Here is a 25652-nt window from a genome sequence, read left to right on the forward strand (position 1 = left end):
TAACCTGATGAATAAAAAGATAGATACAGAGGCAGTAAAGCACCGAACAGACTGTCAAATTACAGCGGGAAGGCTGGGGAGTGTTGGGGAGGGGGGAAAATAGATCAACCAAAGGACTTGTATGCATGCATATAAGCACACCAATGGACACAAGACACTGCGGGGGGGGGGGGGATGAGGGCATGTGACAGGGGGTAGGGGAGGCTGGGGAAGGTAATTGGGGAAAAAAAGGAGATATATGTACTAATATATGTAATATTTTAAACAATAAAAAATATTTTAAAAAAGAATCAACTAATGAATGCATAAGTAGGTGGAACAGCAAATTGATGTTTCTCTCTCAGATCAATTTTTTAAAATTTTAATATATTTTTTATTGATTTCAGAGATGAAAGGAGAGGGAGAGAAATATAGAAACATCAATGATGAGTGAGAATAATTAATCGACTGCCTCCTGAGCACCCCACACTGGGGATCGAGTCCACAACCTGGGCACATGCCCTGACCAGGGATTGAACCATGATTTCCTGGTTCATAGGTCGACACTCAACCACTGAGCCATGCCAATCAGGACAAATTTTTTTTTTTAAAGCTAAGTCCCAGAGCTATAATATACAGTATAGTGACAGTCAGGTCTGATCAAATAATTGTACACATACCCGCTCCCCTGGAAACTGACCTTTAGGCCACTTCACAATGGACATTCCACTCGCTTAGACCACATTCCACTTGATAAGACCATTATCTCTCCTCTCCGGAGTTTCCCAGTATCTGGACCTGCACAGAGTCTCTGCCCAGAAAAAGCCCGCCTAGAGTCCTTTAAAAACCTCTGACTCCCGTCTTTGGGGGCTGGCACCATTTGAGGGCTCAGCCCATCTGGTCTCCAGATGACCTAATAAGCCTCGTGCGTTCCTCCTTCGGCGACCCTAACAATGACTTCAATATAAAGTATTGGGGAGTTGACATTCCTGGAGCAGCCTTTACCCAATGAGGCACAGCTTGGTGGAGTCTACCCATAACCAAAGTTCCCGAGTGAAATGCACTCCAGTTTCCCCCAAAAGGGAAATCCACTAATGGTCATCTTTGTTGTCTCCTTCCCCCGATTCCCTCTGCCCAGGTGTTTCCTGGGATCACCTCCCAGATGAACTACCTGCAGGACAACCTTGTGAGTGAAATGTTCTGGGAACCTTTTGTAAAAGGGGGGGAAGGGAATTCTGGGCTGGAGGAACAGCATGTGCAGAATGCTCAGAGATCAGAGGAGTTTATTTATTCAACAAGTATGCGTTGATCACCTGCTAAAATGACCATTCATTGATTCAGGTTCTGGGAAGCACAGGGTCCCTGTCTTTCTGGAGTTCACAGAAATGGAGGTCACAGACAATCGAATAAATCGAAAGAATTTCAGCAAGTGAATGAAGTTTCAGTAATGAGCCCATTGGAGCAAGGAACAGGGAGCGAACAAGGTGTGGCTTAGAATCAGGGTGGGGGGCATTCAGGAAAGTTTTGGGGGGAGACTCAGGCCATAAGAAAACAGGGGCAGGCCACGTGAGGGCTGAGGAAAGAGCATTTCAAGCTGAGGAAACTGCAAGGTGCCACACAGAGCTCAGAGTGAGGGGAGAGCAAGTGTGATTCCATGGGGCTGCCTTGGCCTGTTTCTTGGTCTGCCTGAGACTGCCTGGCATCCTGGAGGAAGCCCTGCCTTTCCTGGCGTCAGAAGCAAAGGATCGGGGGCCATGTGCTTCCCTTTTCCTTGAAAATACACAAAGGAGTGCAAGATGGGAAGGTGCATGCTCCTCCTGCCAGCCTGTCCCCCACTACCATCCCATTCTCACTCAGGAAATGGCCCTCAGCGTCTCAGAGCAGGACCCCAAGGAGTCATCCTTGACTCGGCCCTGCCCTCATGTTTTATCAAGTCCAGTTGGCCCTGCCGCCAAAAACAGATGCCAAATCCAACTACTTCTCCATCGTCACCGTGTAGTCATCACTTGCCTGAATGAGACAGTCACCTCCTCTCCCATTTGTCTTCTACCCTGTCCTCCCACTCCCTGACTGGCACTCCTGCAGTCTCAGGAGGGTGCCTGTATACACCTGAGTCAGGGCTGGCCTGTACCTCCTCTGCTCAGAACCCTGCATGGCTCCCACCTCACTCAGAGGAAAAGCCAAAGTCCCCTCTCCCCCACCCAAGCTGAAAGCACAGGCATCCTCTGCCCCACCCCCTCTCTGCCCTCCTTTCCTCCAACTCTCCTCCTTCCTCACTGCACTCTAGTCACACTGGCCTCCTGACTATTCCTTAAGGCAGTTCCTACCACAGGGTCTTTGCACATTCCGTGTTCATTGTCTGACACACTACCTTCTTAGTATTGTCACTGCTCCCTCCTCACCTCCCTCTGGTCTTTGCTCAAATGTCACATTCTCAGTCTTCCCCAGAATACTCTGTTTAAAAGTACATTAACCCTCATATTTCCTCTCACCTTCCCCGTTTTATTTTTCTGCTTAGCACTAATAACAACCCAACACTTCATCTATTTTATTTTTGTTTCTTGCCTGTTGCCCCCACTAAGACCATCTCAGTACGATGGCAGAGATTTTTGTCTGTTCTGTTTATTGTATGTCCCCAGCATCTGGAATGATGCCTCATAGAGAACTGGCGCTCAATCAAGGCTGCTCAGCGGTGTGGAGAAGGAAGAACGCTTTTCTGGCTGCAGGGGGTACCTGGCCCGCGAGGGGGAGCTAGCGGCCTGCGCACTTGGATTCAAGGCCAAGGAAAGAGCAATTCAACCTGAGGAAACTGCAAGGTGCCACACAGAGCTCAGAGTGAGGGGAGAGCAAGTGTGATGCCATGGAGCTGCCTTGGGCCTGTTTCTTGGTCTGCCTGAGACTGCCTGGCATCCTGTTTCTTGGTCTGTCTGAGAAGCCCTGCCTTTCCTGGCGTCAGAAGCAAAGGATCGGGGGCCATGTGCTTCCCTTTTCCTTGAAAATAATGCGAGCCTGAGAAAAATCCTCGGGAAAATAACACCCCGCGCAGGATTTTCCCAGACTCTCCCGAGGGACTCGAACCCCAGGCCATTCTGGGGGTGGACTTTTGCATCCTTCACCCCCCAGTAAGAAAGATCCCCGTGGAAATTCCTTGGAACCATCAGGGTGTGGAAAGAGGGACGCATTCTGGATGATGGGTGACTCGAAGCACCATCTCTCGGAGGAAGGGCGGAGGCATCCATCGGGCCCCCTTCCTTCCCCTTCTGCTTGGCGAACCTGTGGCCCCTCGGAGGTCTCCATGGTGACGTGGCACGCGCCGCACAACAGGAAGCCTTGGGCGGCGCTGTTAGCGCGCTCGGAGACCCTCCTACCCTCCACGGCGTGAATGATGAGTCTTGAGGTCACACGCACGGGCTGTGACCTCGGGGATGAGGGACGTGGGGGCGGCCTGTGGACGCAGCGCGGGGCTTCACAGCACCCCCATCGCCCTAATGGAACCAGCCGGACACATTCCTGCCCACATTTAGTGCTAGACCCCCGGGTTCGAGTTTCAGGATGGGCAGGAGTCTGAGCGTCCCCTCTCCCCGCCCCACTTCAGAGCCTAGGAGCTGCCTCAGTTTCCCCGCGGAGCCTGGGAACGGCAGCGGGGAGCGCTGCACGCTAGGACCACGTGACTTCCTTCCCCTTTTTTGAAGCTGTAAAGACGCCCCCACGGCCAAGGCAGAAAGGGGAAGCGAGGCCTCGGGACAGGGGGCGCCCATCGGTGGGGGAAAGCGGATCCCGGGAGTGACGCCGCCGCATGTCCTCACCCCCGTGGCACACGGGATCCTGGAGGTGCCTGGGCCCGCTCCGGCCGCTTCTCGGAAATCTCGGTGCCAGCTGGGCGGAGTCGTGCCCTTTGCGGGGCGGGACACCCTTGATGGAGGGTCCCCGGGAGGATTCCCGGGACCCCACCCCATTGAGGGATCGTCCACTCGGTTCTAGGGACCTGCTGGCGCTGGGGAGTCAAATCCCCTCGCAGCTCAGAGCCCCAGTTTACCCCTCTCTGGAATGGGCACAGTAACAATTCCTAATTCTCAAAACAGCTGTAAGCTCTCAGCGCAGCGTCATCGCAGAATCGAGATGAACCCAGCCCCAGGACCGGACCCCAGGCCCGGAGCAGCCCTCCGGTCGCCACCACCTCTGTGGTCCCTTTGCTTCAATTAGGAAATTCCGGCGCTCCAGCGGCCAGCGAGGGGGCACCGTCAATCCGGAAATGCCAAAACCCTCCTTCCAGAGGAGAAGGCGCGGGGTTTCCGGGAAGGCAGCACCGCCCCCTCTCCCCCACGCCGGGCCCGCTATAAAACCCGCGCCGCTGGCGGCCACTCCACACAGCGGACCTCCTCAACGCCAAGTTCCCTGCTCTCCTCACCAGGGTCGCTATGCTTCCCGTCGCCGCCCGATCCCCGCTGCCCGCGCTCCTGGCCCTGCTCTGGGCTCTGCTCCCAGGTGAGTGGAGGACAGGGGCTGCCGTCTGGCCAGGGCTTGAGTCTGGCAAGCGCTCAAGCGCGGAGGATGGGGCTGCGCCCTGGGCGCGGTGGGAGGACCGGCTCCCCGCCGGCTGAGGACCAGGCCATTCGTATTTAGGTAGTTGTTTAGGGGAAGTTGGGGCTAGGGCCACCCGTTGAAAGTCTACCGGCAGGCCCTGGCCAGGTAGCTCAGTTGGTTAGAGCATCCTCCTGATACACCAAGGTTGTGGTTGGATCCCTGGTCAGGGCACATTCAATAATCAATCAATGAATACATAGATAAGAGGAACAAAAAATCTGTCTGTCTCTCTCCTTTCTTCTCTCTCTAAATATCAATAAATAAAAATTTAAGCCCTAACCGGTTTGGCTCAGTGGATAGAGGGTCAGCCTGCGACTGAAGGGGTCCCAGGTTCGATTCCTGTCAAGGGAACATACCTTGGTTGCGGGCACATCCCCAGTAGGGGATGTGCAGGAGGCAGCTGATCGATGTTTCTCTCTCATCTATGTTTCTAGCTCTCTATCCCTCTCCCTTCCTCTCTGTAAAAAAAATCAATAAAATATATTTTTAAAAAATTTAAAAGGAAGTCAAGCCCAGCCTGCATGGCTCAGTGGCTGAGCATTGACCTATGAACTAGGTTTGATTCTGGTCAAGGGCACATGCCCAGTGTGGGGCGTGCAGGAGGCAGCCGGTCAATGATTCTCTCCCATCATTGATGTTTCTATCTCTCTCTCCCTCTGCCTTCCTCTCCGAAATGAATAAAAATATTTTGAAAAAAGAAAGAAAATCAACTGCCATGGGTTCAAATCCAGACCCTGCACCTCAATGTGTGGCCTGGGGCTATTGGCTGAGCCTCTGGAGCCTGTTTTTCACAGTAAATGGAGAATGTAATGTCAGCGCTCACACTTCGCCTTGGTTGTTCCTGACCCGGCACAGCTTCTGCCCCCAGAAGGCAGTCATGTGATATGGGACGTGGTTACCCTCTGAGCAGGCTGGGACCCCCCACGCAGCAAGAGCATTTTGTTCCTCCTTTCCTGTCCCTTGGGGAAGTCCAGACCTGCTTCTGCTCTGGGGAATTCCAAGCCTGACTTGCCCAAGGACCAGAGGCTGAGAAGTGAGATTCCCCGGCACCCCTCCACCAACTCCAGAGGGAGGGGAGAAGGGGAACAGAGAGTCTCAAAGGAAAGGGTGATCAGGGTTGGCGAGCAGGAGAGAGGAAGATGGACACCATGGTTACCAGCTCCATAGAATGTTCTAACGCAGACTGCAGTCCAGATTCTACCACTTTCTGGCTGAGTAACCTCCCCTCTCCAGGCCTCACCATTTCCCTCTGTGAAGTGGGAATGAGCCCAGGATCATCCTCGGAGATACTCAGAGTGGGCCCAAAGCTGAGGGCAGGAATCTTTGAGGGTGGAGTAGGAGGGAGGGGCTCAGACAGACAGTTTTTCAGCTTTGGAGGCACCAGGGTCTGAGGGAGCTAACACAATCCCTCTCCTTATCTGAGTCTACTTGCTCCCTGCCCTGTCCTAGGAGTTACTTTCAATAACAGGGTTCGGAGGACTATACTTACAGATGGGGAAACTGAAACAGGAAAAGGGAGATCACTTGTCAAAGAGAGGGAGGAACCAACCTGATTAGAATCCCTCCATCCCCAAAGGGCTGCCCCCACCACCTGACCTCTTGGGAGTGAGGACACTGGTGCTATGTTCCTCCTCTGCTGAAATCCTCTAATGGCTCCCCATGGCCTTCAAAATGAAAAACACATCCTTGGCATGGCATCCACTGCCTGTGTGATCTTCCTGACCTCATTTCCCCCAACTATTCCCCCTTGCTGACTTGGCTGCAGACACCCTGCCCCAGGACCTTTGCACTTGGGATTCATTTCCTTTTCTCTGGATCGCCCTTCTCATCATCCATATCTGTGCTCATACATAACCCTGTCATCAAGTCACTGTCCTATCATCCAGTATTGTTGTTGTGGTTTTTTTTTTGTCAGAGTTCTTATTAACATCGGTTATTAATTATCTTGTTTGCTCGTGAATTTTTTTGTCTCCCACACTGATGGCAGAGAGTTCTGTCTTATTCAAGGCTGTGCCCCTAGCATAGGCTGGGGACCCAGGAATATCGATGAACTCAATTTGCAATGCCTTTCTCCTCTTCACACTTTTGTTCCAGGGCCTGGAGGTGCCCAAACATCAGTGTACCCCAAAGAACTCATCATACCCCGGGGAGGTTCCATGTTGGTGAACTGCAGTACCTCCTGTGATCAACATACCCTCTTGGGTCTGGAGACTCATTTGAATAAGAAAGAAGTGGCGAGTGGGTCCAACTGGAAGACCTATGAACTTAGTTACATACAAGAAGACACCACTCCCGTCTGCTACTCAACCTGCCACAACAACCAGTCGAAAGCTCCAATGTCCCTCACTGTGTACTGTGAGTGGTGGGGCCCAGGGGCTGGACTAGGCATGCTGGGTGGGGGAGGAGGGCAAGGGAGTCCATGGTGGGCTGGAACTGCCTTTGAAGTTTGGTGACGGGGCCAGGGAGGGTCTCACTGAAGGCTAGGTGGTCACGTCTTCGGAAAGCCTCCTTGTCATTTGAAACCCCTCCTTGAACTTCCTTGGGTGCACTTAAGAGTATCAACAGGGATTCAGCACATTCGAGAACTGGCTCTCTAGACCTCTGACAAGGCCCTAGATCTGACTCTTTTATATAAATACTAGAGGCCAAGTGCACGAATTTGTGCATGGGTGGGGTCCCTCAGGGGTAGCCTGCGGGGATTGGGTCCCAGCTCACACCCCCAGCCTGGAAGCCCCGCAGCCCCGCCTGGCAACCTGCCGTGGCCAATGCCGTCCCCTCATCTGCTTCACCATCTGCGGGGCGATCAGCAGGGCAATTGGCCCCCCACTCTGCTCGCACCTGCCTTGGCCTGGCGCCGCCAGCTCACCTGCTCCACCATCCCACCGCTGTCTGTCCCATGCTGCTCTCCACAAGGCCCATTGGGCCGGCAGTGCCTCTGTTCCATGAGGCCCCCTGGTGGTCAGTGCACATCATAGTGAGCAGTGGAACTCCTGGTTGAACAATTTGCATATTAGGTTTTTATTATATAGGATATATATAATTGATTTCAGAGAGAAGGGAGAGGGAGAGATAGAAACATCAATGATGAGAATCATTGATTGGCTGTCTCCTGCACACCCCCTACTGGGGATGGAGCCTGCAACCCCGGCATATGCCCTGACCAGGAACAAACCATGACCTCCTGGTTCATAGGTTGACATTCAACCACTGAGCCACACCAGCCAGGCAAGCTGACTCTTATTTATTTATTTTTATTATTTTTAATATATATTTTTATTGATTTCAGAGAAGAAGGGAGAGGGAGAAAGAGATAGAAATATCAATGATGAGAGAGAATCATTGATCAGCTAGGTCCTGCACATCCCACACTGGGGATCGAGCCCGCAACCCAGGTATGTGCACTGACTGGAATCAAACCTGGGACCCTTCAATCCGAAGGTGGATGCTCTATCCACTGAGCCAAACCAGCTAGGGCCAGCTGACTCTTTTTTATTTATTTATTTATTTTTTAAAATATATTTTATTGATTTTTTACAGAGAGGAAGGGAGAGGGATAGAGAGTTAGAAACATGGATGAGAGAGAAACATCAATCAGCTGCCTCCTGCACACCTCCCACTGAGGATGTGCCCGCAACCAAGGTACATGCCCTTGACTGGAATCGAACCTGGGACCCTTCAGTCCACAGGCTGATGCTCTATCCACTGAGCCAAACCGGTTAGGGCCAGCTGACTCTTTTTTAAAAGATGCAAATTAAAACTAGTCCTGAAGTTGTTTTTTTCACTTATTGGCAACAATGGAAAGAATTGATAAGAGCTGCGCTGACAAGACTGAGAGACAGCAGGCTGTCCTGGGATGTTGCTGACAGGGGTGGGAGCATAAGGAAGCACAACCCCATGCAGGGAAGGGGCCTCAGTTCTCCAAATGACACAGGCACATGTCCTTTGATACAGAAACCCTACTCCTGGGAACTGGGCTTACATGTGTCCCTGCTCAGGGGAACTGGGGGTGGGGTGGGATTATTCACTGCAGCTTTGTTTGTAAGGGCAAAAGTTTACAAGCCCCTCAAATGTTGGGACTGGGAGATAACTGTGGTTTGGCTATAGTCCCGTGGTTGGCAAACTGTGGCTCTCGAGCCACATGCGGCTCTGGCCCCTTGAGTGTGGCTCTTCCACAAAATACCACGGCCTGGGCGAGTCTATTTTGAAGAAGTGGCCTTAGAAGTTTAAGTTTAAAAAATTTGGCTCTCAAAAGAAATTTCAATCGCTGTACTGTTGATATTTGGCTCTGTTAATAATGAGTTTGCCGACCACTGGGCTATACAATGGGATAGTAAGCAACTGTGTACAAGAATGAGGAAGTTCCTTGTGTTCCTAAAAGAGAGTGTGCTAGATGCTGCACCCTCTTAGAAGCTGCAGTCAAACTCAAAAGAAGTCAGGTATGCCCAGAATGAGTGGCATGCCATTCTGTGTGTTAGGGAGTGGTGGGGTGGGGTGAGGGAGGTTGTGTTTACTGAAAGAAATGACCGTATTAGCTGTGGAAGGCAGGGGCGCCGGGGGCGGCGGGGGGGGGGGGGGGGGGAGCGGGGCTCCAGGAGAGGGCAGGAACTTGTGCCCTTTTTTACCTTTGGGCATTTTTGAACTGTGAGAATGAGTGACTATGACCATAGGCAATAAATAAAATTCAAATTGGAACAAAACAAGCCAAAAAGAAAGGAGGGAGGGAGGGAGGAAAGGAAAGGAAAGGAAAGGAAAGGAAAGGAAAGGAAAGGAAAGGAAAGGAAAGGAAAGGAAAGGAAAGGAAAGGAAAGGAAAGGAAAGGAAAGGAGGGAGGAAGGAAACTGGTCACCTGGCTTTGGGATTAGATAGCCTTGGGTTCCAGTCCCATCATGGCCCTTACTAACTGTGTGACTGTGGGGGACTGGCTTCTTGGTTAACTTTCACATGAGACCTCCTGGGATGGATATAGGGATACAGTAAGGCATGAAGGACATCCCATTTTCACGGTGTCTGGGCGAGGAAGCCTTTGGGTGAATATCAGTTTTGCTTCTGATATGGAGGATGTTTGAGCAGATGCTGGCCAGGTGAGGGAAGTCCCCAAACATTCCCAGGGGCCTCTGAAAACCCCAGGGAACTCCCTGGAAGGCCCTTCCACAGCTCAGCCTGGTAGTTGAAAGCCCAACACTTCAGGTGTGAGTTCCTGGCTCTGCCACTTGCTCCCTCTGTGACTCTGGACACCAGACTTTGCCTCAGTTTCCACCTCTGTGAAATGGAGCAGATAGCTGGCACACAGCAGGGGTGTCAGCTAGGAGACACTCTGGCTTGGGCCTGCCCTGCCCTCAGCGTAAAGATGAGGCACTTCCCTGGGTGGCTAAGCTTTCTCAAGAAAGGTTAGAGTGGTGATTTATGCAGGAAGTGACCCCTAACTAGGCCTTGAAGGGTGCATAGGAGCTGGTAGACAGGCATTCTGGGCATAGAGAACAGCCTGGGCAAAGGTTTGGAGTGGGGAAGCATGCTGAACCGAGGTTGGGAGGGTAGGAGGCGCTGAACATCAACAGATTAGTGAGGCTGGAGCTAAGGCTGGCAGGTCCTCAAATGCCAGGCTGGGAAGTAGAGGCCTTCTCCCCAGGGTGATAGGGAGCCACACTTCAAACGTGTGAGAGCAGGCCAGGAATCTAGATAGCAGAAGGCCAGACTTATGAGAAGCCAGAGGACAGTTGGCTGAGGGCCTTGTCCAGGTCACGCGTTTTGTGGGCAGTGGCTGCTTACAGGAAAGGAAAAGCAGACAAATATTTGAAGAGCAGCGTGACCAGGACTTGGTGAGGGACTGAAGGTGGGGGGTGGGGGGGTCAAGGAGAGGTACAGGCAAGACAGACCTCTTCCAGCAGTCTGGCTTGCAGGCCAAAGAGCGAGTTTGGAGATGTGTGGGCTGAGGTTTAAGGAGGCCTCTCTGCAAATTGTGGTTTGAAGCAGATGATTAGATATCAGAACTGGATGCCTGAGGGTTTTCTGGGCCTTTAAAAAAAATTTTTTTTTAATTTTTTAATGATTTCAGAGAGGAAGGGAGAGGGAGAGAGAGATAGAAACATCAATGATGAGAATCATTGATCAGATGCCTCCTGCTCGCCCGCTACTGGGGATCGAGTCCGCAACCCCGGCATGTGCTCTTGACCAGAATCGAACCTGGGACCCTTCAATTCACAGGCCAACTCTCTATTCACTGAGCCAAACCGGCTACAGCTCTGGGCCTTTTTTTTTTTTTTTTTAAAGACAGATTTGAAGCAAGTCAATGAATTTTAGTGTTTATAGAGTTGTACAACCATCACCACAATCTAATTTAAGAACATTTTCATTACCCTAAAAGGAAACCTTATGCCCATTGACACTCACTCTTTCAACTTCTTAAATGGATTAATAATAGTCCTACCTCCAGTAGACCCACTTTACAGCTCAGGAAACAGGCTCCGTTTCTGCAGCCCTGAGGGCTGGGACTGTTCCAGAGGTAAAGTCACTCACTCACAGCCCATAGCAAAGAAGCAGGAAAGCTAGGAACCAAACCCAAGCCCCTGACACTTTAACAGCATTGCCAAGTGACATTTCTGGGCCTCTGGAGAAGGGAACGGTGACCCGGAGCCCTCAACCTCTCCCTGGGGAGCTTGGCGGGTCTCAGTGCTAAGTCACAGCTCAGCAGAGCTCTGCTATAAATGTTCACTGGCAACTCAGGCTCAGAATTCTGTTACCTGGTGCGAAATGGAAACCCTGGCCTGTGAACACCGAGCCCACAAGTTGTATCTTCAGGGGCTATTCAGAGTGGTATTTTGAGTGTCCGTGGGTTCTTACATTTTTAACATTTCAGAGGGTCATACAGCACATTCAGGAACTTCTTTCTCGCTCTTTTTTTTTTTTAAAGTATTTTTTAAATTGACTTCAGAGAGGAAGGGAGAGGGAGTGAGAGCTAGAAACATCAATGATGAGAGAGAATCATTGTTCGGCTGCCTCCTGACTTCTCATAAGTCTGGCCTTCTGCTATCTAGATTCCTGGCCTGCTCTCACACGTTTGAAGTGTGGCTCCCTATCACCCTGGGGAGAAGGCCTCTACTTCCCAGCCTGGCATTTGAGGACCTGCCAGCCTTAGCTCCAGCCTCACTAATCTGTTCGGCATGCCCCACACTGAGCAACCCAGGCATGTGCCCTGACGGGGAATCCATGTGCCCTGACGGTGACCTCTGGTTCGTAAGTGGAGGCTCAACCACTGAGCTATGCAGTCAGGGCCAGAACTTCTTTCTCTTGAAAGTGGGCTCCTGAAAGGCCTCCAATCAGTGTGTGTGGTTCAACCTTATTCTTTCTATAAATATAGAGTGCCTACTGTGTGCCAACAAACAACATGAGGGGGCAAAGCAGACAAAGATCCTGCCTCCTGGGCTGACATTTCATGGGAGGAAATTGAGGAGAAACAAGTTCACTGAGTAGATGATCTTGTGTGTCAGAGGGTGAATGGGTGCTACAGAGGAAAATAAAGCCAAGATAGGAGAAGGGGGAGCAGAGGTCTCTCTCTCGTTTATTCTGTCTTCTTTTGTTTGGTTGTTCAGTTTTCTTTTTAAACAATTTTTATTGTTTTAAACTTCTTTTTCTTCTTTTAATTTTTTGTTTGAAGAGCAGAGGTCTTTTTAAAAACAGTCTCCACTGGACTGGGCAGCTGAAATACTGTGTGTATTTCACTAGACACCTGGTGACAGACTCTGAGGTTCTTTTCCACTTTTCACTCCTAGAAGCTGCAGTGAATAAAAAAACCTTTTGCCCTTTCACAACCACTTGGGGATTTCTCACTGGTTTCCCCTGAAGTTCTTAACATTCCTGTATGACTTAGGTGGCTTGGGATTAGACAGCCTTGGGGTATGTGTGTGGGGGGTGGGCTCCCTGGCCAGGTGTGGTGCCCCTGTGCCCCCTGCTGGTGGGTGTCCTGTCCAGCTCACAGGACACTCCTTCCTCTCCTCTCCCCCAGGGTTCCCAGAGCGCGTGGAGCTGGCACCCCTCCCCCAATGGCAGCCTGTGGGCGAAAACCTCACCCTCCATTGCCAGGTGGAGGGAGGGGCACCCCGGACACACCTCTCCGTGATGCTGTTCCAAGGGGAGAAGTTGCTGAGCCGGCAGCCTGCGGTGGGGACGCCTGTGGCTGAGGTCACTGCCACAGTGTTGGCACGCAGAGACGACCATGGCACCAATTTCTCTTGCCGCACAGAACTGGACCTTCGGCCCCAAGAGCTGGGACTATTCCAGAACAGCTCAGTCCCCAGTCAACTCCGAACCTTCGGTGAGGCATTGGGAAGTTTGCAGGAGAACAGGCTCAGGCAGTGTTCCTGCTTGGGGTGCGTGGTTCCTGGGAAGGAGGGGCTCCTGGCTTTGAGGGTATGGAGAAGAGGGTGACCTAGATTGCAAAGGCTTCTGGGAAGAGCATGTTCTTGGCCACTGGGGTGGGGTGTTGGGGGATGGGCTGCCTGGGCCAAAGGATCTGAGAAGGCTGTGACCCAGGGTAAGGGGTACGAGTGTCCTGAGTCATAGATGGCCAAGTTGCAGAGTCTCCCGGGGAAGAGGAGTTCCAGATGACAGAATGAAAATGCTGCAGGAAAGGGCTTCAGTTCCCCTCTGTTCACACCATCCTTCTCTGGCCAGTCCTGCCAAAGCTCCGCCCACACCTTGTTACTCCCGGGATCGTGGAAGTGGACACACAGTGGTCCGTGACCTGCACCCTGGATGGGCTGTTCCCGGTCTCAGAGGCCCAGGTTCACTTGGCACTGGAGGACCAGAGGCTGAAACCCACAATCAAGTACAGCAAGGACTCCCTCTTGGCCACTGCCTTGGTGGAGGTGACCCCGAGGGAGGAAGGCATCCATCAGCTGACCTGTGCAGTGATCCTGGGAAACCAGAGTCGGAGGACTCGGGAGAATGTGACCATCTACAGTAAGTAGAGACAGGGCAGAGCTTTGGACGTGTGGGGCCAGACCTAGGGGTAGGGCTCACTGTGTGCTCCTCTCCCAGGTTTCCCAGCTCCCAACTTGACCCTGAGTGAGTCTGAAGTCCCAGAGGGGACTATGGTGAGCGTGGAGTGCAAGGCCCATGCTGGAGCTGTGGTGACGCTGAGCTGGGACCAAGCTGAGTCTTCGAGTGCCCAAACCACGCTGAATGCCACTGCTGAGCACAACGGGCGTGGCTTTTTGTGTTCTGCTGCCCTGGAGGTGGCCGGGAATGTGCTACACAAAAACAAGACCCAGAAGCTCTTTGTCTTGTGTGAGTAGGGCTGCTGGACAATGACCCCTAACCTCCAAGGCCCAGGCCCTATGACTGCATGAGCTCACATCTCTGGAGTCTACCCCCACCCCTGCTCATGGTTCACTACCTAACTCCTCCAGACCTGGGTGGTGAGAGGTGTTCTGGTCCCTGACCCATCCTCATCTTGCTGTGTTTCTCTAGATGGCCCCCGACTGGACAAGGAGACTTGCCCAGGAAACTGGACTTGGGAGGAAGGCACCCCGCAGACCCTGAGGTGCCAGGCCTCGGGGAACCCAATCCCCAAACTGGACTGTCACCGGAAAGGGGATGGGGCTTTGCTGCCCATCGGGGACCTGAGGCCTGTCACGCGGGATATTTCGGGCACCTACGTGTGTCAGGCCACCAGCCGTCGCGGTGCGGTCACCCGTGAAGTGGTTGTGAACGTGATCTGTGAGTGCCAGTGCTGGGGACTGGGCTGGGTTGGGCAGGGTCAGCGAGCCTGGCTCAACCCCCATCTCCCCTTATTGTTCTCCCTACAGATCACCAGAGTAACTTGATCACCATCATTGCAGTGGCAGCTCTCATTTTGGGCATTGCGGGCACAGTGGGTCTAGCCGCTTACCTCTATAACCGCCAGCGGAAGATCCGGAAGTACAAGCTACAGGAGGCAGCCGCCATGAAGCTGAACACGCCACCCTGAGCCTGTCCCTGGACAGGGCCTCCACCGGTGGCAGCAGTGTTGCATTGGACAGTGGCAGACATATGCCATTCAGCAGCACCCACCTTCCTAGAATGCCAGGAGACAGGATAGAGGCCTCAGCCAGAATACACGCAGCGTTCAGGGCCATGGAACCTGCACACAGGATGCACACCTGACCTGTAGCCACAGGACTGAGCCAAGACTCAGGGGCAAGACTATGGGGATGTCAAAGGCTGACCTGGCCAGAGGGGTGTGACGGGGACATACCTATGACATGGGGACACCCATCTGGAAAATATTGAAACTCACCCTCCTGCATGTGCCAAGGCCCTACAGTCCTAAGAGAGAAGTAGCCCTGCCCAGACACAGGCAGCATCGAAACAAATTCCCACACTTCCTCTGACAGCTCTGACAGTGCTGTCTACCGACTGGGCCCAGCGCTGGATGGTGACATATTTATTCATTTGTTCTTTTACCAGATATATATTTGTAAATAGTAGTGGGGTTTTTTAATTGATTTTTCACTGAGAGAGGAAGGGAGAGATATGAGATCTGCTGCCTCCTGCACCTCCCCACCCCCTCAGCCCCCACTAGGACCCAGCCGTAACCCTGAGGTTGCCCTGACCTGAATGGAACCAGTAACCTCCTGGTGGATGGGACAACGCTCAATCCAATGAGCCACACCGGCTGGGCTAGTTACCAGATATTTATTAGTGCCTTCTATGTGTGGTAGAATGGTAAACAAGAGGAACAGAAGTTCCTGCCCTCAGGAAGCTCAGTCTAATCCAGGGGTGGGCAAACTTTTTGACTCGAGGGCCACAATGGGTTCTTAAACTGGACCGGAGGGCTGGAACAAAAGCATGGATGGAGTGTTTGTGTGAACTAATATAAATTCAAAGTAAAGGAGCGGAGGGGAGAGCAAGAGAACCCTCCGCTCTTTTGGCTCCGCGGGCGGGATAGAACAGCCGAACGGGCCGGATCCGGCCCGCGCGCCGTAGTTTGCCCATGGCTGGTCTAATCTCATTCAGGGTTGCCAGGTACAGATGTATTGGCTGTACACTGCACAAGAGTGCCTTACAAAAAGACCAAGTGGGGTGGAATTTCCCACTCCATTGGCCAAACTGCTTCCCCCCAGCAGGGAAACCAACATGGTTTAGCTGGTGACAGGACAACCCACTGGTGCTGACCTCTGTTAGCCACCTCCACGCACATGCACCTCTGCTAGTGCTCACAGTGACACCTGGTGACATGCTTAAACACGAGTGTCCACTCTTTGATAGCTAAACCATAGGATCCCATGAAACTATGTCCAACCCGCGTGTCCCTGCTTTGTCCTACCTGTTTCCATCTCATTGGGACCATTTTAAGAACAGAACTCTGGCAGCTCCAAATTCCTGAAGGCCCTGCAGACAGTTGGGGTGGGGCTGATTTCCAGCTCTTCCTGAAGCCTCTCCCTTGTGTTAAAGCTTTTTTTCACAAGCCCAGCCTCTCGTGAGTTGAGGGGATGTGCCATGTCCAGCTGGAGTTCTTCCTAGCTGTCCTACCACAGCCCTGTCCTATTTCTCCTCCCCCCCTGCCCCCCCCCCCCCCCCCCCCCCCCGCGCCCAAGGAAAGGCTGATGTTCAAGGCCCATCCCTGAGGCCCTAAACCAAATCTGGGTTTATTGGTAACTTTTGAGACTCTAGGGAAAATTAAAGACCTCTCTCTGGAAAAAACCCTCACACACGTTTGATTTAAAATGGGGTCTGGAATCCCATTCTTGAGTGGAGGGAGGGGGGTATATATATCGCAGGGCTCCTGGCCCTCTAGGAGCCTCTGTCTCTCCGGGTGGGGCTGAGAAGGCGGGGCTTTGGGCTTTCTTATCTACAGAGCCAGCCTGGCTTCCTGGCGCGGGGTCTCTCACTACGGGCTCTTTGCCATGGGGTTTCTGCTCCCCCTCTCACTTCTGGTTTTGCTGGCGGTAGCCTACCCGGGAGGCAGGAGCGCGCGGAGGTGCTGGGCTGCGTGGGCGCAAAGCCCCGGAGGCAGCTCTCCCGCGCCCTCCGCGACTACAGCGCCGTTCTGGATGCGCTTAAGCCCCAAGTTCATAGCCGTGCCGCCGGGGAGTTCGGTGTGGCTCAACTGCAGCAGCAGCTGCCCCCTATTGGAGGGTTCCACCCTCCATACTGGGCTGCGGCGGGGCCAGAATCTCAGCGGGCCCAGCTGGATCTCCTTCCAGCTACTGGATGTAAGGGCCTGGAGCTCCGATGTGCACTGCTTCCTCACCTGCGCAGGAGTAACGCGGGGGGCCACGGCCAGGATCAACACCTACAGTGAGGGACAAGGGTTTAGGCCCTGCTGGGAAGACGGGAGGGGGACAGAGATGGGGCAGTTGACAGTCGCTCTAGGGGGCGCCCGCGGACCTTGCTCAGCGGCCCCCTCTTGCTTTAGAACGACCTCACAGCGTGATCCTGGAGCCTCCGATCTTGGAGGGCAGTGAATACATTCTGCGGTGCCATGTGACGCACGTGTTCCCCGTGGGCTTCCTGGTGGTAACTCTGCAGCGTGGCGGCCGGGTCATCTACTCCGAGAGCCTGGAACGCTTCACGGGCCTGGATCTGGCCAACGTGACGCTGACTTACGAGTTCCAGGCTAGGCCCCACGATCTCTGGAAGCCCGTGACCTGCCACGCGCGCCTCACTCTCGACGGCCTGGTGGTCGGCAGCAGCTCAGCACCCATGACGGTGACATTCTTGGGTGAGGCATCCTTGTAATCCTGGGACTTGAGGGGTGGAGAAGGGTTATGAGGGGGCACTGGCCAAACTTGAGCTCCACGTGGGTCATCATGCCTCCAAGCGCTCCGTTCCTAATTCTCACCTCCGGCCCCCAGCTTGGAGCCCTGTGTCCAAAGCCTTGGCTTCCACTTCCATCGCAGCATTTGTGGGGATTCTTCTCGTCCTGGGGGCCGTCTATCTGCGAAAGTACCTACTGATGCAGTCCCGGGCATAGAAGGGGTGGTCCATGCTGGCTGAGTCGGAGCAAAATCTGGGACAATTTGGAGACCCCTCCTAAATCAATAAAGCCTTCCTCAGTCAGCCTGTCCCTCGGCATGAAGGTCCCCAATTAGGGCATCGCCTCAGAGAAGTGGTCTTTTTGGCTTTGTCATAATCACTTTCTCCAAGTTCCTTGTCCCCCTGAAGGTACCTGGGGGTCCTCAATCCTGCTTTTCCAGCCGGTGTAGTAAACATCTTCTACGGGCATTATCAGTGCGGTGCAGATGGGCAAAGCCTAGGCGCTGGAGGGCTTTGGGCTGTGGGCGGGCTTTTGCTGACTGGCTCCGCCACTAACAGCTCTGATTGGATGTTTTGTTTCCTCTCCTCCCTCCTCCCCTTTTTCACTTTGATCCCGTACTTTTCTGGAGGACAAGAGTGGATCTACAATTGATTCCCATAGTTCACTTGTTAGCTCTGCGGACTAGAGCAAAAATGGGCGGGCTTCACATGTACATATTGAGGGACCTGGATATGCAGAAAAGGTACCCATGTGTTGACTGCTGGGAAGGAGCAATCAGATGGTCCACGTGGGGTGGCACAGACTCGCGTTCTGGCAACCTCCTAATTTAATAGTCACAGGGCCTGGAGGCCCGGATGCGGGATCAAAAGTATCAATAGTTTGTCTCTTGGTCTCGCGTGGACACAATCCGAGTCTGCACTGGATGCCTGGCAGGGCCCTGCGGTCCAGGGCTCTGGCCGCCACGCGGAAAGAGAATTCAGGGGTGCTCTTCCGCAGCTCGTGCTCGCACACGCCGCCGAATAGACACGTGCCCGCTGCACTCTGGGTAAATACAGACCCGGAGCCGAGCCAACCCTAATTTAGACGCCCGCGAACGCTGCAGCGCACGAACACGTGCTCCTGACTCGCTGGCACTTTGGTCTCCGCCCCCTCTGTCGCTTGCGGGGGCGCAGCCGGAAGGGTACTAGGGGCTTGGCTGTAATCCTCAACTCCCCGGGGTCAAAAGGAGAAGGAGGAGGAAGGCATTCCACACCCGCCTCTAGAATTGTGCCTACCTTATCCTGCGCTTCCCAAATGTCTCCTACCCCATAAATCAATTCCGGCACCAAGGGGCGTTGGTGGGAAGGGCAAAATATGGGGGCGGAGCTTGGAGTCCAGCTCATTTTCACAGCATCTAAACTAGGGGTGGGATGGGGGTTTGAGATGGTCAATCCAGCATTTCCCCCGACCTCCGCGTCGCCTCCGCGGATGACGTGAGCTCAAGGCCGCCCCCAGAAGGCTCTGGGCGATGGGGTCGGCTTCCACGTAGGCCCCGGGGGTCGCTAGCTCCTACCCGCACACCTTAACCGAGGCCGGGAGCCTGGCGCACGCTCGCCCTCCCGCCTCCCCGTCGCCTCTGCCGCCTCCCCCTCCTTGGAAACCAAGTTACCAACGTTAAACCAATCCCTGAGCGCAACTCTACCTCCTCCACACCCCACCCGCCGCGCCGCGCTGTCCTCGAGCTCAGCCCAGCGCTCGAGCTCCCCTCTCCTCCTGTACTTTCCCCGCGGCGGCGATGCCAGGGCCCTTGCCAGGGCTGCTCCGGGCGCTGCTCGGCCTCTGGGCTGCCCTGGGCCTGGGGCTCATCGGCCTCTCAGGTAAGAGCCCGTCCCGGGTCCGGGTGGACAGGGCGGGGGCGGAGTTCCGGACCGGAGAAGAGGCCACATGCCCCTCCCGGCTCCGCCCTCGCCTCGCTCCCACGCTTCTGCCCCCACCTTGAGCCTTGGGCTTTCTTTATATTTCTCCCTCCAACACACACTGGAGACATAGCTTCTCGACTCCTCGCTCGCCCAGATCTCTACCATACCCCCTTCGAGATCCTGGGTTCTCTTCTGCACCCAACCTTGCACCTCGGAGACCCGGTGTCGCCGGGGACCTCCTCATGCTCTGCTATGCACCATGGTCCACGGATTGGCATCTTACCCACTTGCGGCCCGCGAAGACCCGATCTCTCCATCTGCCGTCACTCAGAGGCTCTGTTCCCACCCACCCTAGGCCTGGCAACCGAGTTCCTCGATGTTTCCGCAGTTCCTTTCTTGTTAACCCCGCGACCTCTTTTTGTGTTCTTCACCCGGGTTTAGAGTCCTTCCTCATCCTTGATTCAGCTTCATTTTTCCTTTGCCCTCACCTCAACCTCAGTCTCCCCTTCTCTCCGTGATAACCCTGAGAGCCAGTTGGTTCCCCTTCCCCCACCTGGGGTCCCCTCCTCCCAGGGTTGGTTGGGTATGGCGAAGATCCCATCTTTCCTCTCACCTTCCCCCATCCCTCCCATGCTTTCCCACCACCCAGTTGGCACCTTGCAGGCAGGGCTCTCCGCTGCCATGTCCCAGAGGCTCCCTATAGGTTTGTGCCCTGGGAGCACGCCTCCAAACCTGAGACCGGAGCTAGTTCTTTTCTACTCCGGCCTCTGCTCCTTCCCCGGGAATGCCTGACTCAGCATCGGGGCGCTAAGATGCCCGAGAGTGGGTTCCCCAGGCTGAGCCCGCATTTCTCCGGGCAGTGGTCGCGCAGGAGCCTCTCTGGGCGGACCTGCAGCCCCGCGTGGCGCTCGTGGAGCGCGGGGGATCGCTGTGGCTGAATTGCAGCACCAACTGCCCACGGCCCGAGCGCGGTGGCCTGGAGACCTCGCTGCGCCGGAATGGGACCCAGAGGGGTTTGCGCTGGCTGGCGCGTCAGCTGGTGGACATCCGAGAGCCAGAGACCCAGCCAGTCTGCTTCTTCCGCTGCGCCCGGCGCACACTGCAGGCTCGTGGGCTCATTCGTACTTTTCGTGAGTTCTCAGCAGCCACGCTCTTACCCCACTACTTTCCCTCCCTTCTGGCCCCGCCCCCTGGTTCATGAGGTCCTCCCCTTCAGGCTCCTTTTTCTGGATCCCCAAACCCACACCTCTTGGCCCTTGGGTACCACTACACGTTTCCAAGAACCTGGGTTCCTCCCTTGCAGAGCGGCCTGATCGGGTAGAGCTGATGCCCCTGCCTGTCTGGCAGCCTGTAGGCGAGAACTTCACCCTGAGCTGTAGGGTCCCTGGCGCTGGGCCCCGTGGCAGCCTCACAGTGACCTTGCTGCGGGGCGCCCGGGAACTGGTCCACCGTAGCTTCTCCGGAGAGTCGCCCCGAGCACGGGGCGCGGTGCTCACGGCCGCAGTACTGGCGAGGAGGGAGGACCATGGGGCCAATTTCTCGTGCCGCGCGGAGCTGGACCTGCGGCCCCACGGCCTGGGGTTGTTTGAAAACCGTTCGGCCCCCAGAATGCTCCGAACCTTCGGTGAGTGGGTGTGGGGAAGTGAAGGGGACGCAGAGGGTTGGACAGGTGCTTAAGAAGTTTGGAGGCAGAGAAATCTGAATTATAATCCTCACGCCAACACTCACCAGCTGAAAGCCATTTTCCTCTCTTCGACTCTCAGCACTGTCTCCGGAACCCCCGCGCCTCGCTGTCCCCCGGCTCTTGGAAGTGGGCTCGGAAAGACCTGTGAGCTGTACCCTGGACGGGCTGTTTCCAGCCTCAGAAGCCCGGGTCTACCTGGCGCTGGGGGACCAGAGGCTGAATCCGGATATCATCCTCGAGGGGGACGCGCTCAGGGCCACTGCCACAGCCACAGCGAGCGCAGAGCAGGAGGGCGCCAGGCAGCTGGTCTGCAGCGTGACCCTGGGGGGCGAGAGCCGCGAGACCTGGGAGAACGTGACCATCTACAGTAAGAGGGAGCGAAGTCAGACCTCTTTGGCTTAGGGGTGGAGCCAGAGGAACGCGAAGGCGGGACAAAGAGTGCGTGGGGTCTTAATATCGGAATGGGCGGGGCCCATGGAAGGCAAACTGAAGAACAAGAGAGGCCCTGGGTGGAAGGGGATGTGGCTTGACCACCTCAAAGTGGTGGGAAGAGGTGGGGCGGGGCCTTAGCAGTTTGAGGGGCGGGACATCGTATCCACCAATAGTTCCCGCAGATAAGGGGTGTGGTCAGTTGACTCGGAGCAAATGTTCCACCCCTAGGCTTCCCGGCGCCCCTCCTGACCCTGAGCGAGACCAGCGTCCAGGAGGGGAAGACAGTGACAGTATCCTGCGCTGCTGGGGCCCGAGCTCTTGTCACTCTGGACGGAGTTCCAGCCGCAGTCCCGGGACAGCCCGTCCAGCTCCAGCTAAACGCCACTGTGAACGATGATAGACGCAGCTTCTTCTGCGACGCCACCCTCGAGGTGGACGGGGAGATCCTGAGCAAGAAAGAGAGCACCGAACTGCGAGTCCTATGTGAGTTGAGCTCTCGCCTCCCTCCTGGTGATCTCCAAGGACCTGCCCAGTCCCTGGCCGTTTGTGGAAGTGGACCTTTCTCTTGGTCCACGTGTAGCCTTCTCTATCCCACATCCCTGCCCGCAGACGCTCCCCGGCTGGACGATTCGGACTGTCCCAGGAGTTGGACATGGCCCGAGGGTCCAGAGCAGACGCTGCGTTGTGAGGCCCGCGGAAACCCAGCGCCCTCCGTGCACTGCGCCCGGCCCGACGGCGGGGCTGTGCTGGCACTGGGCCTGCTGGGTCCCATCACTCGCGCACTAGCCGGCACTTACCGATGCACCGCGGCCAATGTCCAGGGCGAGGCGGTCAAGGACGTGACACTGACAGTGGAGTGTGAGTGGGGGTGCCCAGGGTGCATCTCTCTGATTCTCAGGGTCTAGGGGTGGCCACCTTTCAGGGATGAGCAGGAGCAAGGTCTCAGGGATGCCTTTGGATAGGATTTTGGGAAAGGGAATAGGCTTGTGTTTGGGATTAGGGGAAGACCTTGGATGAGAAAGGGTTGGCGTGTCTATAGGAGTGTGTGGGCGTGGCTCTTGGGCGGAGTCTCGGAAAAGTGTGTGCTCCAAGCAAGCCATCTAACAATTTTTAGGCTGAAGGTTGGGGCAGGGTCCTGTGGGCGCTTTGCAGGAATCAGCAAAATGTGCCCCTTCATAGCTTATGAAGCCCCAAAACAATGCATGGCTTGACTGGCATGAAACGCCTTTGGTTCAGTGTCCCTGTGCTGGGCATAGCCTGACCAACCCTACGTGGTGGCCTTGGAACAGAAAAGAGGGTGTAGGGACATTCGGACGATGCCCAAACCCAACAACACTCCCCCCTCCAGACGCACCAGCGCTGGACAGCGTGAGCTGCCCAGAACGTATTACATGGCTGGAAGGAACAGAGGCCTCGCTGAGCTGCGTGGCACATGGGGTGCCGCCACCCAACGTGAGCTGTGTGCGCTCTGGGGAGGTGGAGGTCATCGAGGGCTTGCTGCATGTGGCCCGGGAGCACGCAGGCACCTACCGCTGTGAAGCCACCAATTCTCGAGGCTCTGCGGCCAAAGATGTGGCCATCACGGTGGAATGTGAGTGGGGGCAGCAAGGGGCAAGGGAGGGTATGTTTGGGTAACTCTGGTCTGACTTTCAGTCCTTGCGTGACTCTCTGCTCCCCAGATGGCCCCAGTTTTGAGGAGCTGAGCTGCCCCAGCAATTGGACATGGGTGGAAGGATCTGGACGGCTGTTTTCTTGTGAGGTTGATGGGAAGCCGCAGCCAAGAGTGGAGTGCATTGGCTCCAGGGGCACCACTGAGAGAGTGCTGCTTCCGCTGGCACCCCCAGACCCTAGTCCCAGAGCTCCCAGCATCCCTAGTGAACCTACCTCTGGTATCTACACCTGCAATGCCACCAACCAGCACGGCTCCATGGTCAAGATGGTGGCCGTGAGCGTGGAGTGTGAGCGGGGCCCAGGCGGGTGGGAGTAGGGTGTGCCCCAATGTGGCCCTTCCCTGACGCCCCTGTGGCTGCTTTACAGCGCCTCCGAAAATGGATGAGTCCACCTGTCCAAGTCACCAGACATGGCTGGAAGGGGCTGAGGCTGTCGGGCCGGCCTGCGCTGCCCTGGGTCGCCCCTCCCCACAAGTGAGCTGCTCCCGGGAAGGTGGCCCCTGGCCTCAGCGGATACACGTGTCCCGACAGGATGCGGGCACTTACCTCTGCTTAGCCACCAATGCGCATGGCACTGACACCCGGACCATCACTGTGGGCGTGGAATGTGAGTGGGGGCAGCACCAGATAGAGGGCCCTCAGTCCCCTGAACAGGGACTTGCACAGGGGAGTTCAAGGGCACCTCCCCCAGTTCCACTCTCGAGGACAAGGGAAAGGACCTAGAGCTGAGAGCAATGAAAACTCTAGGGAACAGGAGCCTGGCCGCCCCTCAAGTCCTGGGTTCCTACCTCTTTGCATTCAATGAAGCAGGGCCCAGGATTTTAGTACCTACTACAGCCAGACTGTAGGGGGAATGGGCTCTGATAGGAGGCAGGATCCTCACCTGTACATCCCAGCAGGGGTGGTGTCAGATTGTGGTGGGTTGAAGCAGGGAACTTGGTCATCCTCAGGGCTGGCGCTGGGCCCCAGTCCAACCTCCTGTCCCCTGCAGACCGACCAGTGGTGGCCGAGCTGGCTGCCTCGCCTCCAGGAGGTGTTCGACCAGGTGGGAACTTCACGTTGACTTGCCGCGCTGAGGCCTGGCCCCCCGCCCAGATCAGCTGGCGTGCCCCCCCAGGGGCGCTCAACATAGGCCTGTCCAGCAACAACAGCACACTGAGCGTGGCAGGCGCCCTGGGTAGCCACGGAGGAGAGTACGAGTGCGCAGCCACCAATGCACATGGGCGCCACGCGCGGCGCATCACCGTGCGTGTAACTGGTAAGTGGTACCTGCCGGGGCGTGGCCTGAGCCTTGGGACACCTGTCCTCCCTCTCAGTTCCCACAGATGAGATTGAAGGAGGCCAGGGTAGAAGTCAAGGGCAACCTTTCCTGTGTGAGGCTTTAATGGCTGGTTGCGAGTGTGAGGTGGAGGGAGAGGGAGCTGAATGAACTTCACGGGGAGGAACCCTCCAGGGGTGTGACTGCTGTGGGGAGGGACTTATTAACTTGGGGGGAGGTTTTCTGCCTGGTGGAGACTTGGTCCAATGCACCCTCCACTGTGTGGCTGTACGGAAGAGGATTTGGAGAGGGACCAAGGGCAGAGGATGGGAGTGGGGGCCATAACTAGATCCTTTCCCCCACTTTGTCTCACTCTGAGACTTGGTTCTTTCTGAGATAGAGGAATGACACGGTTCCCCCCACCCCACCCTCATCGTTTTGGGGGTGAGGAGAGTTGATTTCTGGGTATCTCTGCTCAGCCAGGGGCTTATATCCCCACGTGCTGGGTGGCATGTAAAATGGATCATGGGTCGCACCAGCACTGGGGATGGCTCAGACTTGGCATCTCGTCAGGGTGGGGGGAATCCCAAGCTTGTCCACCCTCTTTGAGGGGCTCCACCCCACAGGTCCGTGGCTGTGGGTCGCCGTGGGCGGTGCGGTGGGGGGCGCAGCGCTGCTGGCCGCGGGGGCTGGCCTGGCCTTCTACGTGCAGTCCACTGCCTGCAAGAAGGGCGAGTATAACGTGCAGGAGGCCGAGAGCTCGGGCGAGGCTGTCTGTCTCAACGGTGCGGGTGGTAGCACAGGTGGAAATGCCAGCGCCCAAGGTGGAACAGAACCTGATGGTACCGCAGAGACGCCTGCGGGGGGCGAGGTCTTCTCCATCCAGCTGACATCAGCGTGAGCCCACTACCCTCTCCCCGCAGGCCGGGGGATGCCCCCCAGACACATATGGGGGCTTATTTATTGTTCTATTTATTCATTTATTTATGTATTCAACTCCAGGATGTCACCCCCATTTTCTAACCCTCCCAATAAAGTTTTTATAAATGACTCTGGGTCTGTGTCGGTGGTCTCCATGTGGAAGCAGCCCATAGTTATTCATTCATAAAACTGTTTTGATTTTGAGGGCCTACTACGTGCTGGGCACAGTTCAAGACATCTTTGCATGGTGTGACCTGGAACTTCTCTCCATTGCCCATTTCCTGTTCTCACTGGACCCCTGAGCCAGGGTGGGGACCACACTCCTTCCTCCCTCTCCCTGCTGCTTCTTCCTTGGCCTAGAACTGCCCTCCAATCCAGCTAACTTCTGGGGGTGGGAGCTAGGTGCTTCCCCAGGCCTGGTTCCAGACAGAGCTGAGGCTGCCTTCCTCGATGGATGGAGGCTCCCTCCCAGGGGTCTGGGTGTGGGGAC

The 25652-nt window shown here is 55.4% G+C and overlaps 2 protein-coding genes across 2 annotated transcripts; both read left to right on the forward strand.

Annotated features, from left to right (window-relative positions):
- Window positions 1-4259: 4259 nt before the first annotated feature.
- On the forward strand, window positions 4260-25245 carry ICAM5 (intercellular adhesion molecule 5). The gene is made up of 18 exons (XM_080675450.1): window positions 4260-4464; window positions 6658-6918; window positions 12563-12871; window positions 13231-13518; window positions 13597-13845; window positions 14029-14277; window positions 14367-14525; window positions 19021-19155; window positions 20058-20327; window positions 20501-20821; window positions 20961-21248; window positions 21542-21796; window positions 21923-22171; window positions 22662-22904; window positions 22993-23271; window positions 23351-23590; window positions 23975-24241; window positions 24868-25245. The coding sequence occupies exons 1-18, from the start codon at window positions 4398-4400 to the stop codon at window positions 25140-25142; spliced, it is 4404 nt and encodes a 1467-aa protein (XP_080531576.1). The 5' UTR covers window positions 4260-4397; the 3' UTR covers window positions 25143-25245.
- On the forward strand, window positions 16446-17515 carry ICAM4 (intercellular adhesion molecule 4 (Landsteiner-Wiener blood group); the record flags this gene model as incomplete). The annotated part of the gene is made up of 3 exons (XM_080674580.1): window positions 16446-16839; window positions 16958-17263; window positions 17397-17515. The coding sequence occupies 3 exons, from the start codon at window positions 16446-16448 to the stop codon at window positions 17513-17515; spliced, it is 819 nt and encodes a 272-aa protein (XP_080530706.1).
- Window positions 25246-25652: the final 407 nt, after the last annotated feature.

Source organism: Plecotus auritus (genome assembly GCF_963455305.1).
Source record: "Plecotus auritus genome assembly, chromosome: 6".
Classification (NCBI taxonomy): Eukaryota; Metazoa; Chordata; class Mammalia; order Chiroptera; family Vespertilionidae; genus Plecotus; species Plecotus auritus.

Bases quoted from the DNA above. Each gene is read 5' to 3' on its own strand.
- ICAM5 (XM_080675450.1), top strand. From the start codon at position 4,398: ATGCTTCCCGTCGCCGCCCGATCCCCGCTGCCCGCGCTCCTGGCCCTG. The intron at 13,519-13,596 runs GTAAGTAGAGAC...CTCCTCTCCCAG, and splicing joins GGAGAATGTGACCATCTACA to GTTTCCCAGCTCCCAACTTG. The intron at 23,591-23,974 runs GTGAGTGGGGGC...TGTCCCCTGCAG, and splicing joins CATCACTGTGGGCGTGGAAT to ACCGACCAGTGGTGGCCGAG.